The 16,388-nt window shown below is 48.8% G+C and overlaps 1 protein-coding gene across 1 annotated transcript; it reads left to right on the top strand.

Annotated features, from left to right (window-relative positions):
• The first annotated feature begins 3,652 nt into the window (after positions 1-3,652).
• ELP6 (elongator acetyltransferase complex subunit 6) lies at positions 3,653-16,121 on the top strand. Its single transcript, XM_082664346.1, has 7 exons — positions 3,653-3,787; positions 5,480-5,558; positions 6,559-6,629; positions 9,709-9,827; positions 11,227-11,428; positions 13,004-13,150; positions 14,658-16,121. The coding sequence occupies exons 1-7, from the start codon at positions 3,734-3,736 to the stop codon at positions 14,784-14,786; spliced, it is 801 nt and encodes a 266-aa protein (XP_082520472.1). The 5' UTR covers positions 3,653-3,733; the 3' UTR covers positions 14,787-16,121.
• Positions 16,122-16,388: the final 267 nt, after the last annotated feature.

Below are 16,388 nucleotides of genomic sequence, written 5' to 3'. Positions count from 1 at the left end.
CTTTCAGTTGGTCTAACTGGGAGCAGTGCTTGTTGGAATTAATCGTTTGGTTTTCTGGAAGGAGCTCATAATAGAGGACTCCCTTCCATCCCACCACATACACAGCATCACCTTCTTTGGATAAAGACCGACCTTTGGTGTACTTGGTGGTGGTTCATTTTGCTTGCCCCACGATCTCTTCCATTCCACACGATTGTACAGTATCCACTTTTCATCACCCATCACAATTTGTTTTAAAAATGGAACGTTTTTATTACCTTTAAGCAGAGAATCACATGTGGAAATACGGTCAACAAGGTTTTTTTCACTTGACTTATGTGGAACCAAAACATCAAAGTGATGAACATAACCAAGCTGGTGCACATGATTTTCAGCGCTTGACTTGGATATATTGAGTATGTCGGCTACCTCCCACTTGGCGTAATGTTTGTGTGTGTGTGTGTGTGTGATACGCAGGCCTCTCACTGTTGTGGCCTCTCCCGTTGCGGAGCACAGGCTGCGGACACGCAGGCTCAGCGGCCATGGCTCACGGGCCCAGCCGCTCCGCGGCATGTGGGATCCTCCCGGAGGGGGGCACGAACCCGTGTCCCCTGCACCGGCAGGCGGACTCTCAACCACTGCACCACCAGGGAAGCCCGCATGCGGTTTTGTTTTAAACGGTGTGAGTACAGTTTCCCTGTTGAAATTGACTGCTTGAAGGTCCGCCCTGTCTTTAATTCTTTTGATTACCTCCCCGAGGATCTTTCTTGGGGGCAGGTGTCATTTACAGCCCTGCAGGCTTTGTGAATATTAAGTGCCCATAAGCAGCGGGGTTAAAGTTGTTGTTACGGGAAACCGCCACAAGGCAGCAGCATTTCCTCCTGCCCAACTCTGGTTACTAAGGTACGGGGGCCTTAGGGCTAGTCCTGTTCCTGGGTTGTGAATTAGAGTGGAATGTGCCAGAAGAAACACCCAAGAACTTGTGTTCCTTTTCTCATTCCCCCTTACCCTCCCACCCCCTCCCCAGACAAATCCCAACCTCTGTCAAACCTCTATGCTGAGGGTGCTGTCGTATATAGGTGGGGCGCCTCTAAAGAAAGAGGCTGCACGTGGGAACCCCACCACCAGGAGACGTGCAGACCGGGTGACATTTCAAAGTTCTTCCAGCCCAGAGGTCCATCATTCTTTGGGTGCACTAGGCTTGGTTGAGGTGTAGGAGGGCCCACCAGAATCCAGAGACTGTGGTCCATCCAGAGGGGACCTGTCACTACAAGTCCAACGGGGGCTGCTTTGCTACCACATCCTTCCCAGCTCCCTCAGCCCCAGGACAGTCCAGCCTTTTGACCCAAGTCTGTTCAAGCTTTAGGGATGTGACACCAGCCCCAGTCACCGAGCTCTGATTGGAATAGAATAGGCATTTCTTTCTTTTTTTTTAAATAATTTTTATTTTCTGTTGACATATAGTTTATTTACAATTGTCATGTTGTTGTAGGTCTATGGCAATGTGATTCAGTTGTATTTATTCATGTATCTGTTATTTTTCGGATTCTCTTTTTACGTAGGTTATTACTGAGTGTTGAGTAGAGCTCCCTCTGGTGTACAGTAGGTCATCTTTGCTTATCTGTTTTGTATGTATTAGTGTGTATGTTAATCCTAATCTCCTTATTTAATCCTCTCACTGCGCTTTTTCCGTTTGGTAACCCTAAGTTTTTCTCCTTGTGTGATTCTGCTTCTGTTTTATAAATTAGTTCATTTGCATCAATTTTTCACTTCTACCTATAAGTGATATCATATTTTTCTTTTTCTGATTTTACTTTGTATGGTCATCTCTATGTTTGTCTATGTTCCTACCAATGGCATTATTTCATTCTTTTTATGGCTGAGCAATAGGATTAAATTCTATGGTTCGCCATGTTAATATGTCTTAGTATATATAGGGTGGTCTAACTCACGTGTGGCTATATTATTGGTATGAAGCGGCACTCATTTTCTGGGAAAGGGGATATTTCGGTTTTGTCTTAGACAATGTTCATGTTCTGTGGTCAACATTATGATGGAGTTGTGTAGTTTTGTCTTTATCCATCACAATGAGGCTGATGTTGTTGTTTTGTGAAACTGTTCACACTCGACAGGAAAACATGGAGACCTAGCTTTGAGTGTCAGGGCAGCCCCTGGATGCCCCTGCCTGCTTTCCTCTTTCTCACATAGCAGTAATCATGAAACATCCACTCTTGGCTGGAGGATCTAAGTGATTTTGACACATAGAGACAGGAGCCTCCATTTCCAACCTAGATGCAGAGCTTCAGATAAGTGACTACATTCCACATCTTTTTTTAAAAAATAAATTTATTTATTTATATTTTATTTTTGGCTGCGTTGGGTCTTCGTTGCCATGCACGGGCTTCTCATTGCAGTGGTTTCTCTTGTTGCGGAGCACGGGCTCTAGGCGCACGGGCTTCAGTAGTTGTGGCTCGCAGGCCCTAAAGCGCAGGCTCAGTAGTTGTGGTGCACGGGCTTAGTTGCTCCGAGGCATGTGGGACCTTCCTGGACCAGGGCTCGAACCCGTGTCCCCTGCATTGGAAGGCGGATTCTCAACCACTGCGCCACCAGGGAAGCCCCACATCTACCTTAATCTTCTCATTTCCATGGAAACCCTGGACTACTTTGCAGTACAGGCCACATTTTGACTTTTTCTTTAGACAGCTGTGCTCTGATGCGAACCCATCAAAACACTGCTTCATTTAAATTTCCCCTGAACCCAGATCCTCACACAACTTTCTCCTGTGCTTGTTGATAGGCCCGTGGGCTCCACTTGTTTGCTATCTCCCTCACTGTAATGATCAAATAAACTTGACTTCTTCGAATTACACGTTTATCCCTGGGGATGTGAGGTTGATTGGGCTAGAAGAAAACTATACATGGTGTACTAGATATAAATGGTATGGAAAAAAAATAAAAGCGGGGGAAAGGATAAGAGGTGCTGGGGAAGGGGCTGTTGCGATTTAAATAGGATGCTTACGAAACTCCTCGGTGATAAAGTGACATCTGAGCAAAGATCTGAAAGAAGTGGGGGATTTTTTGAACGGTTGAGTATCTAGGAAAAGAGCAGTAGAGGAAGAGGAAACAGTGCAAAAGCCCCGAGGAGGAGCTTGCACAGCGTGTTTCAACCACACTTAGTCAGTGACCCTACGTTGACAACCTCTTTAATTCCGAAACCTACCCCCACTCCATCGTTACTCCCTTATCCTGCTTTTTCATTTTTCCACAGAACGTTTCAATAGATGATTCCGTGTTCATTATGTTTGTTTTCTGCTCTGCGCGAGGGAGGGCATCTTCGCCAGTCTGGGTCGCCGATGCAGCTCGAGCTTCTAGCAGTGTTGGGCACGCCGCAGGAGCTCGACAGGCCGTACTGTCCGGAGGCCCCGGGCCGGGGAGAGAGAGCGGTCAAGGTAAGGAGGAAGAAACCGGTCTCCTGGGGCCTCGGTGGTGGGAAGCCCCTGCTGGGGACCCGCAGGTAAGGAGCCACACCTCCCACCGCCCCGGTCCCCCGGCCGGAAGCGCATCCCCGCGCGTGCGCCGGGTGCGGCCCGGGTCAAGGCGCCCGCCCGATTGGCTGCGGCCGGCGCCTAGAAGCGGCGTTGCGCATGCGCGCTCCTTCCGCGCGGTTTTGTGGCATGGGTTTTGATCTTCAGCTTCCGCTGTCTCCGCGGCAGCCCCATCTTCCCGTCTAGGGTGCTCGTTCCCGTTGCTCGGAATGTTCCCGGAACTCAATAACCTTCTCAACACCACGCCTGACCAGGCGGAGCAGGTAAGAGATTGCACGGTCGGGAAGGGGGCGCGTCCTGGGAGCGTGGCGGAAGACCGTACGGGAAGTGCACGCGGACCCGTGAGAAATAACGCGACGTCCGGGGACCCCCGGGGCGCCTGGGAGTTGTAGTCCAAAGAGGGCCCGCCCGGGGCTGGCCTGGACATTTGGGCTTGTGGGAGGTGGGCATCTGGCGCCTTCTCAAAGGTCGTGCGTGCCCTTGAAAGTCCATAGGAAGCATGTCCAACGTTTGGATTGGCTTAAGTTCACAGACGTGTACTGGGCGAGCCCTTTGCGTGTTCAGTGTGGTGGGAGTTACGGCGCCCCAAAAGAGGCTGCCTGAGAGGAGAGGAGAGGAGAGTTCGACTCTCCACCCATCACGTGGGACCAGCTTCTTAACCACCCTGAACCTCCCTCTGGCTCGGGAGCGCTCGGCAGGTCGCAGTGAATGCTGCTGCTCCTCTTCCTCCTCGTGTTCTCGAATAGTGCTTTTTGAAGCTGCCCTCAGCCAACGTTGGATTGTAGGAGTCCACCTTTGGCACCACAGGCTCGCTACTCTTGTTTTCTTCTCCCTCCTTCTCACACTCTAGGGCATTTCGAAAATTTCCACGCTTTCGCCCAAGGGTTACCTCCCCTAGGAATATACCTGACTTATTTCATAGCTGTTGTCTTTCTGATGAAATGGTAAGCTCTTCCAGAAGGACAAGGCACCAAGTGTGTAAAGCCTTTTTATGACTCCCTAATGCCTGGCAAATAGTATTCAATGGATACTTGTGCATCTTAATTGCCCAGCAGTTCTTCTCTGCCCAAGCCTCCAGATGGCGCTGGTTACCTTGCCAGTTACTACTAGCACCTCCAAAGTCCAAGCCCAGGGCCGCAGGGAATGGAGGATAGAAGTGGGCGCCAGGAAATGACAGACGGCGCTAGGGTTAACCCTCAAGTTCTGCTAGTGTGATCTTTCATAGTTTATAAGTGAAAAAAATCACAACAGCACAGAGACGACCTTCCCTGTCACTGAGAAGGAACTAGGGGTGGCTGGAGCAGGGCAGCCAGGCCCTGCAGAGACCATTGTTAGAGGTCTTTCCAGGGCTTTCCATGATCAGAGCTCTGCCTGAAGCAGTTTCCAGGGCCTTTGGGAGGAGGACTTTGATACTGGAAGTCTCTGTCAACAACTACTTCTTCACTCTCCCCTACTTAGGGGACAGAATTGGAAGCAGGATTAGAAATAGGGAGGAAGCTGGATCAGATGACTATTTAGAAGACCCCTTAAAATCTTGGCAGTCAGTGATTTTTGTTGGATTCCATGATAAAAGCTTCCTTTGTTCAGGATTTAATTCTCTCCAAGACTGTTGAGGAAGAGAAGGGATTCTGTTCTTTATTGCCTTGGGAATTATGAGGTTGAGATATGCTTGCCCATAATGAGTGACTTAATACCAATCATTTTCATTATTGGTTTTTCCATAATTTTGACTTATTTTCTTCTTTTTGTGGTTAAATACACACACACACACACACACACACACACACACACACACACACACACACACACACACACACACACACACACACACACACACACGCAGAGTCTCCAGGTGTAGAAATTTAGGGGTGGATACAACCGACTAGATTTTGACACTCAGCTGACCTCTTTCCTGGGAGTCTAATTCATCTTTTTGTGTTCTTCTTAACTTTTAGGGGAAACTGACTCTACTCTGTGATGCCAAGACAGATGGCAGTTTCCTTGTGCACCACTTTCTCTCCTTCTATCTCAAAGGTATGGACTGTAGAAAAAGAAAACCCAAGGCAAAAAAAAAAAAAAAGGCTGATTCAGGAAGCAATAGGAATCGTATTAACTAGCCAGGGCTTTGGTGTTCAGGCAGCCAGATGTCTGTTTATCAGGTAACTGATTACTGGACCATCTGGTTCCATCTCCTGCTCTGCCAGAGAGTAGCATGTGCTCCCTGTATCCAGTCCCGCCTTCCACTTCTCCATGTCCTGCATAGGCACTGCCTCCCTGAGGTCCTTGTGTGGTCTTCTCATTTAGTTGCTCCTTGGTCCTTGTCTATTTTGAAGTCTCTAGGCACTTGACCCATTAACACTTTGCCCTGGCAGTAGATGCTTCCTAAAGAACACAGGGAAGAAAACAGCATGGCCACTGCAATTCACACACAGAAATTGATTAGAAGAAGAAAACAGCCAAATGAAAAAAAGACTTATTGATTCTCCTTGAGTCCCCGCTGAGCCAGGCCAGGAAACACGGTAGACCTTTGGCACTCTTAATTGTAATAATTTACAGCTTTGAAAGTTATCTTCCTTTCCAGATGATGTTATTGTCAGCTTATAAAGACCAAGAGAATCTACAGATAAATTATTAGAATTAATTATGTTCATAAGGTAGCTAGAGCTTCTTTGTGCTCCCCTTGTCTCCTCTTGGGTATAAGACTAGTTTAAAAAATCCATTGTATTTCTGTACACCAACAAGCAATTAGAAAAATATAATTTTTTAAAAACCACTATTTATTTTCAGTGGAACAAATTAAGATTCCTAGTAATACCTCTCACAGAGGAAGTACATCTCAGAATCAATGAAATAAGGTATAATTATTAAATACGAAAAAAAGTACATCTTAGAATCAAATTGGGTATGTCAGGTTGCAAGGCCTCGGTTCTCTAGATCTGCCTCACTGCTTTTGTTTCCAGAGGTATGACGTATACGAGACTGATTGTAAGTAGAGACTTTATTAAAAATCAGTTTATTTTATTTTATTTTCCAGCTAATTGTAAAGTCTGCTTTGTGGCACTCATCCAGTCCTTCAGTCACTACAATATCGTGGGACAGAAGCTGGTAAATATTTTAGAACTCCATGATGGGATCCCTGAGTCAGTGTGTGTGCCAGGCATGTGTGAGTGTGCTGGGCTTCCCTGTTTGGGTTGTGGAGGCTGGGCTTCCCTGTTTGGGTTGTGGAGAATTTAGCAAGGGAGGGACTAAGGAAATCATGGAATCCTGAACCCCTTCTCTGAAGGGCTAAGGCAGCATCTCTACGTGTTTTGTTAATTTATAAAGTTTGTAGAACCAGATCTGGGTGTGTTTTTTTTAAATATTTATTTATTTATTTGGTTGCACTGGGTCTTAGTTTCGGCAGGCGGGCTCTTTAGTTGCGGCAAGCATGTGGGATCTAGTTCCCTGACCAGGGATCGAACCCGGGCCCCCTGCATTGGGAGCACGGAGTTTTATCCACTGCCCCACGAGGCAAGTCCCAGATCTGTTGTTAATTAATCAAACCCTTCTTTGTTGAGTCTGGACCAGTTAAGGTTTTCTCCTTCTCGGTGTTAGCTTTAATCTTGTTCCTAGTGAGTGAGAGAGATCACAGCTTGGTCTGCTGCCAAGTTGAGTGCCTCCCACTGTGTCTCCCTAAGTCTAGGGCTTAGGACCCAAATGTGGGGAGAGGTAGGCGCTTTTATCATGTGCCCCTTACCTCATCTTGGTTTGCCCCTCATCTCATTAGATGCAGCCAAGCAAGAATAAGATGGCCCAGAGGCTGATGAACCTCCTGGCCTGGCTTGGCCCATTACTTGTGACCTGTGACCTGGTGAATTTACTGGGTTGTTATTGTAGTGTGTTATTTTGTTTTTTTGTTTTTTTAAAGTCCTGCTAGGATTTTTTTTTAAATTTAATTTATTTTTTGGCTGCGTTGGGTTTTTGTTGCTGTGCGCGGGCTTTCTCTAGTTGCGGCGAGCAAGTGCTACTCTTCGTTGCAGTGCGCGGGCTTCTCATTGCGGTGGCTTCTTTTTGTTGCAGAGCATGGGCTCTAGGTGCGCGGGTTTCAGTAGTTGTGGCACGCAGGCTCAGTAGTTGTGGTGCACGGGCTTAGTTGCTCTGCGGCACGTGGGATCTTCCCGGACCAGGGCTCGAACCTGTGTCCCCTGCATTGGCAGGCAGATTCTTAACCACTGCACCACCAGGGAAGTCCCTTGTAGTGTGTTTTTGCTGTTTGTTTTGATTAGGTCAGCCTCAGAGAGGGAGAGAACCAGGCCACCCATCAGCAGTGATCTTTGAAGTGCCCGTCATACTATTGGGCCACATCACTGCCTCTTCTCTGATGGGGAGAAAACAATGAGAGAGTGAGAGAAGGGTAAGCTCTTTCTCATCCTTTGCAGGGAAGGGAGAAGTTCCTGTGTCAGAGGTCAGATCATGAGCTCAGGGAGCGCTGTCATGTCACGAACATGTATTGCATTCCAGGTCTGTGAGGCATGTCTGTGGCCCTAACATCAGTTTTTATAGATGAGAAAGTTGTGTATTCTCATATCCACTTTGGCTGCTTTTTCTGTTACCTTGGAATCATCAACACGGTAGGAATGACATGCACAGCACTGGGTGTGCAAAGTACTAGAGCGTGAGCTTCAATCCTCTTGGTGTATTATTGTTCTTACGTCAGGCGAATGGTAATGAGTGAGAGCAAAGGTGATGATCAGGAATCCTTCTCTCTGCCAGGGTGGCTACTGTTGCTAATGGTGTTACATATAGTGAACTCTGGTGTATGAATGAGTGATTGAGGCCTGGTCTAGGGGCATGAGGAGTCTGAGGAGTTCCATGTTACCTGTTTCTGCACAGACAGAACGGTGGGTTGCACATTTAGATGGTGTCACCATCTCTGGGTGTTTGTTGAAATGCACATTCTTGGGCCCTGCCCCCAAGGCTTCTGGTTCTGGAGATCTGGAGTGGGGCTCAGGGGTCTGCATTTTAATCAGGTATCTCAAGAGATTCTTAATTGCATGTTTCATGAAGACCTATATTTAAGAAGTGCTGGTCTAGAGCAGGGGTTGACCAACCACAGCCTGCACCCCCTGTTTTTTTTTTTTTTTTTTTTTTTTTTGTGGTACGTGGGCCTCTCACTGTTTTGGCCTCTCACACTGCGGAGCACAGGCCCCGGACACGCAGGCTCAGCGGCCATGGCTCACAGGCCCAGCCGCTCCGCGGCATGTGGGATCCTCCCAGACCGGGGCACGAACCCGTGTCCCCTGCATCGGCAGGCGGACTCTCAACCACTGCGCCACCAGGGAAGCCCCCCTGTTTTTTGTAGATAAAGTTTTATTAGAACACAGCCAGCCCCATTTGTTCGTAAATGGTCTATGGCTGCTCTTGCTCTACGGTAGCAGAGTTGAGTAGTTGCGGCAGAGAATGTCATCCTGCCACCGTCTTTACTGTTATTATTTACTTACTGTATTTTTTTTTTAATATTTGAATTTTATTATTTTTTTTATACAGCAGGTTCTTATTAGTTATCTTTTTTTTTTTTTTTTTAAGCGGTACACGGGCCTCTCACTGTTGTGGCCTCTCCCATTGAGGAGCACAGGCTCCGGACGCGCAGGCTCAGCGGCCATGGCTCACGGGCCCGGCCGCTCTGCGGCATGTGGGATCCTCCCGGACCGGGGCACGAACCCGTGTCCCCTGCATCGGCAGGTGGACTCCCAACCACTGCGCCACCAGGGAAGCCCAAGTTATCTATTTTATACATATTAGTGTATACATGTCAATCCCAATCTTCCAATTCATCCCACCACCACCCCCCCACTTACTGTTTTTAAAATTTTGTAACTACGTGCCCTTAAAAAAGAAACTTTATATTACTATTATAAATTAAAAACCAGTACTGGCTAATCATAAAAATAAATATATAAGCAAAAGAAAGTAAATTTTAAAAAAAATGTGACAGGTAAATGTAAATGCACATCTGAAAGCAGAACGGGGATTGTGTGTTGGGAACACCCAGGGGATGCAAGACATGGACTCCTCCGGAGGGTGGACAGGCACACGTCTGCAGGGTTCAGAACGTGTCTGGAGCCCTCTCGTGAGCTGGAGTCTAGTCTCTCTGATGGGTCCCGCGCAAGGTGCAGGAACTCACTCGCCTCTCCGTCGGGTGTAGGGTGTCAGCCTGACCACAGCGCGGGAATGCGGGCAGCTCGTGTTCCTCGAGGGTCTCAAGTCTGCAGTGGACGTCTTCTTTCGGCCTCAGGAGGAGCCACACCCCCTGCAGTTCCTCAGGTCAGTCAGCCCACGACCCAGCCCAGAGCACACCTGGCAGGTAGGCCCAGCCCAGGGTTGCTGTGTGATTCCTTCTCCTCAGTGTATGGGAGGGCAGAGCTGGCTTCAGGAGTCAGATACCTCCCTGGTGTCACAGCATTATCAGAAGGTCCTTGGCTCTGACCGTGGGCCAGAGGGTGTGTGGCTGTCCCTGAAGCGATAGAAAGCCTTATTTGCTGGACATATGGCAGAACAGTGTGCTTTGCTGGTTTTTCCAACCCTGGCTCAGAGCCCTAGCACACACCTCTGTTCTGTTCTTGGCTTGATACGGGGTCAGCAAACTACGGGACATGGGCCAGCTACCTGGTTTGGTAAATAAAGTTTTGTTGGAATAGCCACACTTGTTTGTTCGCGTATTGTCCCTGGCTGTCTGGCACTACAGCATCAGAGGTGAGAGTTGAGACAGGGACCGTATGACCCACAAGCCTAAAATATTTACTGTTGGCCCTTTAAGAAAAAGTTTGTTGCCTGCAGGTTGGTGTTCCTGCTTCTTGTCTTTCATGAGCATCAGTCCCAGATGTAGCAGATGCCTCACCTGGCTGCTGCGCTTCCTCCACCCCAGGGAGTCTGTACGGGACCTCTCCCCGCTCTGCTCTCCCTCAGACTCAGCCTTCCATAGTGGCCGGGCTCAGTGTGGAGTCAGAAGGCCACGTGTCCTGACTCTGTGTGTGTGGCCTGGGGCACAGCCCTTCGCATCTCTGAACCCGGGTGTCTTTGTCTGAATGCGTGGGCCTGGTTTACACCTGAGCCCAGGTTGTAGGGCACTGTTGTCCCTGCTGTCAGTGGGGCTGAGCCCTGGAGTGTGGGGCAGTGGGGCTAGTGCCTGGGCCCCGGGCCCCGAGCTATTGCTGGGAGACAACTGCTGTAGTCACTGGGGAGATGGAGGTAGCAGGGCCATGTGTGTCAGAAACAGGTTGGACCTGGTACGCACACGAGCACACCGGTAGCCCTTAGACTGCTGCCCTAAACCCCCAGGACACCTGCACCGTTGCTTAACTTTCATACCCAATTGTGACCTCCCGGGAAGGCCTCTCCTGCCCAGTCTCAATGAGTCTTTCAGATGCCTTATGCTCTTGGATTGAGAGACTGTATGAGCCTCGGGGGCTGTTTATTTCTGTGTCCGCCAGTTTTTAGCACAGTGCTTTGTACCTAGTAGGCCTCAGGGAATATTTGAACTGAAGTAAATGTACTCACGTGTGCATGCGTGCCTTTTCTTTCCAGCCAGATCGTGAGCCCCTTGGTGCCAGGCACTGGAATCCAGTTCCTTCCCTCCCCCTAACCCTTTCCTGCGGTGCTGCGCAGTCTCATAAACACTTGTAGAGCACGTGAGCTCTCTGGTAACTTTTGCCCTGTGTCCCAGGGAGGCCAACTCTGGGAATCTGCAGCCGCTGTATGAGTTTGTACAGGAGGCCCTGAAGCCCGTGGACAGTGGGGAGGCTGCCTGGAGGTGCCCGGTGCTGCTGGTGGACGACCTCAGTGTGCTGCTAAGCCTGGGCGTGGGGGCAGTGGCGGTGCTGGACTTCATCCACTACTGCAGAGCCACCGTGTGCCGGGAATGGAAGGTAATCACGGGCCTGCTCCCTGTGCTCCTGCCTGTGACCCGTACGGGCCAACAGGCCCAGGCCTCACTTGTGTGCAGTGATCTTTTCTGTTTAATTACCTGGGGCTTTGGCTTTACCCTGGCAGGCCCAGGAACCTTTCAGTCAACGCACCTTGCTCTCCACTACCTGCCATTGATGAAAAATAAGGCCCTGAAAACTAAAAGGGTGCCCGGCACTGTCTTTAACGGGGCTGGTCATTTGCGGTACTGAGGCTGTCCCCGCTCTGCCACGTGCTGTCATATCGCTCTGAGTGTGTTTTGAAGGTTGGCTGAGATAATGGGTGTAAAACTGCTTTAAAAATTGTGAGGTGAAAAAAAAAAAATTGTGAGGTGAAGGGACCTCCCTGGCGGTCCAGCGGTTAAAACTCTGTGCTTCCACTGCAGGGGCACGGGTTCGATCCCTGGTCGGGGAACTAAGATCCTGCATGCTGCAAGGTGCAGCCAAAAAAAACCCCAAAAAAGGAATATGAAAATTGTGAGGTGCAATACAGGGATAGGGTGTAACCTTCATTGTCAAGTGGTGAGGCAAAAATAGAAATTCTGCCATACTAGAGATTTTAACAAAATAGGAACAGCTGTGGTGCCCATCTCCCAGGAACCAGACTTCAGGAGTTAAGTGAGGGGAAGCTTGTAGCACGGCAGCTCAGCATGTGGCCCACAGGGCCAGGCTGGGTGCAGAGCAGTGGGGAGGGGGTAAATGGGTTGGCCAGGGGTGTGTGGATCCAGCAGTGCATGTTGCTCACCTCCTGCCTGTAAGGTCCTGCCTGGAAGCTGGGGTCAGGGGACCTTCTGAGGCCGTCCTGGCTACAGTCACAGGGCCAGGTGCCAGGGTGATGGGGAGAGAAGGGAAGGAGGAGGAAATGTATGGGGCTTGGAGGACACAGTTCACTGGGGCTTGTGGAGAGAGTGAAGCAGTCAGAGTCAGCTGCTGCAGCTCAGCCTGCTCTGTGGCCCACTACCAACCTCTTTTTGTAAAAATACTTCTTTTAGTTGAAAACGTAAAACTTGGGAATAGTTCAGTAAAAAAAAATAGAAGTTATAAACAGTATAAAGGCTATTTTAGCCAAAAGTAACTGTCTCTTTTCCTCCGTTTTATATCCTTCCAGAGAGTCTATGCAGTCATGAACACGTTTGTATGTACACTTGTTTCCCTGCATTTTTCTTCACATTATTGGTAACCTACCATTCGCACGGTTTGGTACCTCTTTTCCTTTACTAACACACAGTACGTTTTGCTCTCCATTGCCTCAAAACAGAACACACAGATCTGCTTTATTCTTTTTAACAATTGGACACTATTCCTCGCTTGTGGATGAATTGAGCTGGAAGTACATGTTGGATGTGCTGGTGAGACTATCCAGCAGATGATTGCAGTTATGGTCCTGGAGTCCAGGCACGGGTGCTTCCCACAAAGCGGATGCTACAGCTGGGAGGCTGATCTGTGAGAGGGATGCAGGGCAGTGGAGGCTCTGAGAGCCCAGCACACCCTGGTCCTGGTGTCCCTTCCCATCGGTCTCCATCATGGTCTCTGTTGCAGGGAAATGTAGTGGCCCTTGTGCACGACAGTGGAGATGCTGAGGACGAGGAGAATGACATCCTGCTGAATGGCCTTGGCCACCAGAGCCACCTGATACTGCGGGCTGAAGGCCTGGCCACCGGCTTCTGCAAGGACGTGCATGGGCAGGTGCGCAGGGACTGGGGCTCACTGGGAGCTGCTCACTTCCCGAGTCTAGGCTGCCTGTGGGATAGTGTCCGGCTGTGGGGTGGTCTGGTTGGGTCTTGCCCTCAGGTGGAAGGGAAGCCTCAGAAGTGTGTCAGAGTCCGCCCCAGTTTGGCCCCGTGCACCAAGGCCCCGTGCACCAAGGCAGGTTTTCCATGGTAGTCCATTTGCAGCCAAAGGGGAGCTCCTGAAGAGAAGTTGGCTGTCTACAGGGGAAGGCCGTAAACAGCGGAATTCCTCTGCAGGACCACAGCAGGCTTTGTATATTCAGGCCAACACCGTTCCTTTTAAAATAGAGACTTGGGACTTCCCTGGTGGCGCAGTGGTTAAGAATCTCCCTGCCAATGCAGGGGACATGGGTTTGAGCCCTGGTCCGGGAAGATCCCACAGGCCGCGGAGCAACTAAACCCGTGTGCCACAACTACTGAGCCTGCGCTCTATAGAGCCCGCGAGCCACAACTACTGAGCCCATGTGCCAGAACTACTGAAGCCTGCGCACCTAAAGCCTGTGCTCCACAATAAGAGAAGCCACCGCAATGAGAAGCCCACGCACCGCAACTAGAGTAGCCCTGCTCGCTGCAACTAGAGAAAGCCTGCGTGCAACAATGAAGACCCAACGCAGCCAAAAAAAAATTTTTTTAATAAAAATATAATAAAATAGAAACTTGGGGAGGCCATTCCCCTGGCTGGCGTTGCTGCCCCCACTGCTGCCTCTGCCTGGGATGTTTGGAGTACTTAGGTGGAAGCTGAGTCCTGCCCTGGGAGGGAGGTCAGGTTCTCCCCATGCCCAGGGGCTGCCGTGGTTCGCTGCCTTCTGAAACTTCTCTTTTGGGATCACCCCAAAGCCTTTACCACCTCTTCCAGGTTAACTTCATGTTGACCACTTTTGACCCTTTAAGGGTGGGTGGGCGTTTTGGCCCAGAGTCGTTCAGAGTCCGTGTCGAAAACAAAGCACAGGCCCAGAGATGCTGTGCTGGTGGTGCGCTCCAGGCATAGCCTGAGGAGAAGCTTCTGCCGGCAGCTTATGGCTCTGAAGCCAGTCAGCCCCCCAGAGCTTTCTAGTCACTAGAGACAAATGTCCAGTCTTCCTGAGCCTCGGAATTGAGTGTACACATTCTGTTGTGTTGATTTTCAAAATTCATCTAGCCAAAAAGTACAAAACCGTGCACACAGAAAAGACCAAAGGGAAATGCAGAAAAATATTTTAATGGTTTCTCTCTGGATGTTTTTTTTTTCTACTTTTACTTTTCTTTGTCTCTCATGTTTTCTGTAATGAGCAAATATTACTATTGTAATGGAGGGGAAACATTTATTTTTAGGTGTCTGGTAATAAGCTTTGTTTTGGAAGTCGGTCCCATTACTGCATGGTGCATGACCTCAATTGAAGGTCACCGATGAGGCAGGAAGGGTTCACAATGGAGCAGGTATTTGGGGATGCCTTTCCTCTTTCACTCTTCTCTTTGTCACTTAGCTGAGGATCCTGTGGAGGAGACCATCAGAGCCCACAGCCCAGCGAGATCGGAGCCTCACTTACCAGTACAAGATACAGGACAAGAATGTGTCCTTTTTTGCCAAAGGAATGTCTCCTGCTGTTCTGTGACCTGATTTAGGGGCAGCTGAAGCTACCTTGGACTATTTTTAGTTGTGAAAGATAAAGCAACTGAGCAGAAATGGATCTTTACACCTTTGTTGTGGACTGGCAGTTCCACTGTGACCCAGGGATGGTGGAATGGTGCTGTGATGGTTTGCCTTTGTTCCCCTGGGCCCTGTTTAGAAAACACATGAAGAAGCTGCAGCTCTGCCTCAGCTGAGATGCTGCATGTTGAACTGGGTGAAATGGGTCCTCTGGAGCCTTCCTCGTAAACACGCTTTAGCCCCTACTGCCCATTTTTGGTTGTGGTGCCTTTCAGAGCCAGGATGGGTGTGGAGGCAGTCCTGGATGGCAGGTGTCCAAAGTGACAACCAGGATATTCGTGGCCGGCACAAAGTGAGTTCCCACCTCATGGCTTCCTGTGGATTGTCTCATTTAATTTTCACCTTCATCCTGAAAAAGTATTTTCTTCTTCAGTCCAGTCAGGAAATAGGCTTCGAGAGGTTTGGAAGCATGCTCAAAGCTGTAGAGCCTGCCGCTAGTAACGGAGGCCTGACTGAAGTCCACGCTTGCTGACTGACCCTCATGGAAACCAGAGGCAGGCTCCTGCCCAGCTCACAAGTTGGCTCTCCTTGTTTCTGTTGTAGCTGAGCACCTGGCCCATATGCTAAGGAGACCAAGCCATCGCGGGCCCGGCACCCTGGCCTTGGCCACACAAGGCCCCATGTAGGGCACAGGTGTGCATGGCCTTGGTGAGGGGGGGAAGGAATGTTCTTGCTGCCAGGTAGGCTAGGACCTTGGGGAAGAGCCAGTGCCTCCCTCACCTGTGAAGACTGAAGGAGGTGAGCTCTTCCCCAGCATCCTGTAGATGCCACTTGCCACACTCAGCCCTTCAGTCAAGGTCACCTCTGAGTATTCTCTTAGAATGGGTACATTTTATTGTATGTACATTATACCACAAAGAATCTGATTTTAAAAATAAATAAAATGGGAAAATAACACTGCTTTGCAGGGACTAAGGAAGTTTCATATCCATTGTTGAATTTTAACTTTTTTTAAACATTTTTTAGTCTTTGCAAAAGGGAACAATTTATCACCCCGCTCCTCAAGTCGTACTAACTGTTGTGTTAGTTTTCCCATTGAAACAGTAGCTGCTTTTCTTCTCAAAATACTGCAGACTTGATAGAATATTTTAAAATTGAGTGTAACTTAAAAGAAAGTAGTCATGAAAGAATCCAGTGATTCTTTTATTAATACGTTAGTATTTATACAGCTTCCCATGAGCTGCAGTTCTGAATGGGTAAGGCACCACAAAACATTTTTTGCATGATATGCTATTATATTTCTTCACTTGATTTATAAATGTTTTCATTAAATTTTTAATGTTTAATGGCTACTTGGCATTTTTTGGTGTCATTATATTCTAATTTGCTGAGGTATTCTCTGGGCATGTCGGGTTCTGATTTTTATAATTATAAATTATGCTGTTATGAATTTTACATCTATACCTGTTTGGGGATGGGGGTAAGTATTTGTTTCTTTAGAACATTCATTCATTCAACAAATACTGAGCACCTTCTGAGGGTATGACAGTGACAAAATAGGTCCCTG

Source organism: Grampus griseus, assembly GCF_964374135.1.
Source record: "Grampus griseus genome assembly, chromosome: 10".
Classification (NCBI taxonomy): Eukaryota; Metazoa; Chordata; class Mammalia; order Artiodactyla; family Delphinidae; genus Grampus; species Grampus griseus.
The sequence above is the reverse complement of the archived record's forward strand: the minus strand, read 5'-3'. Positions and strand labels throughout refer to the sequence as shown.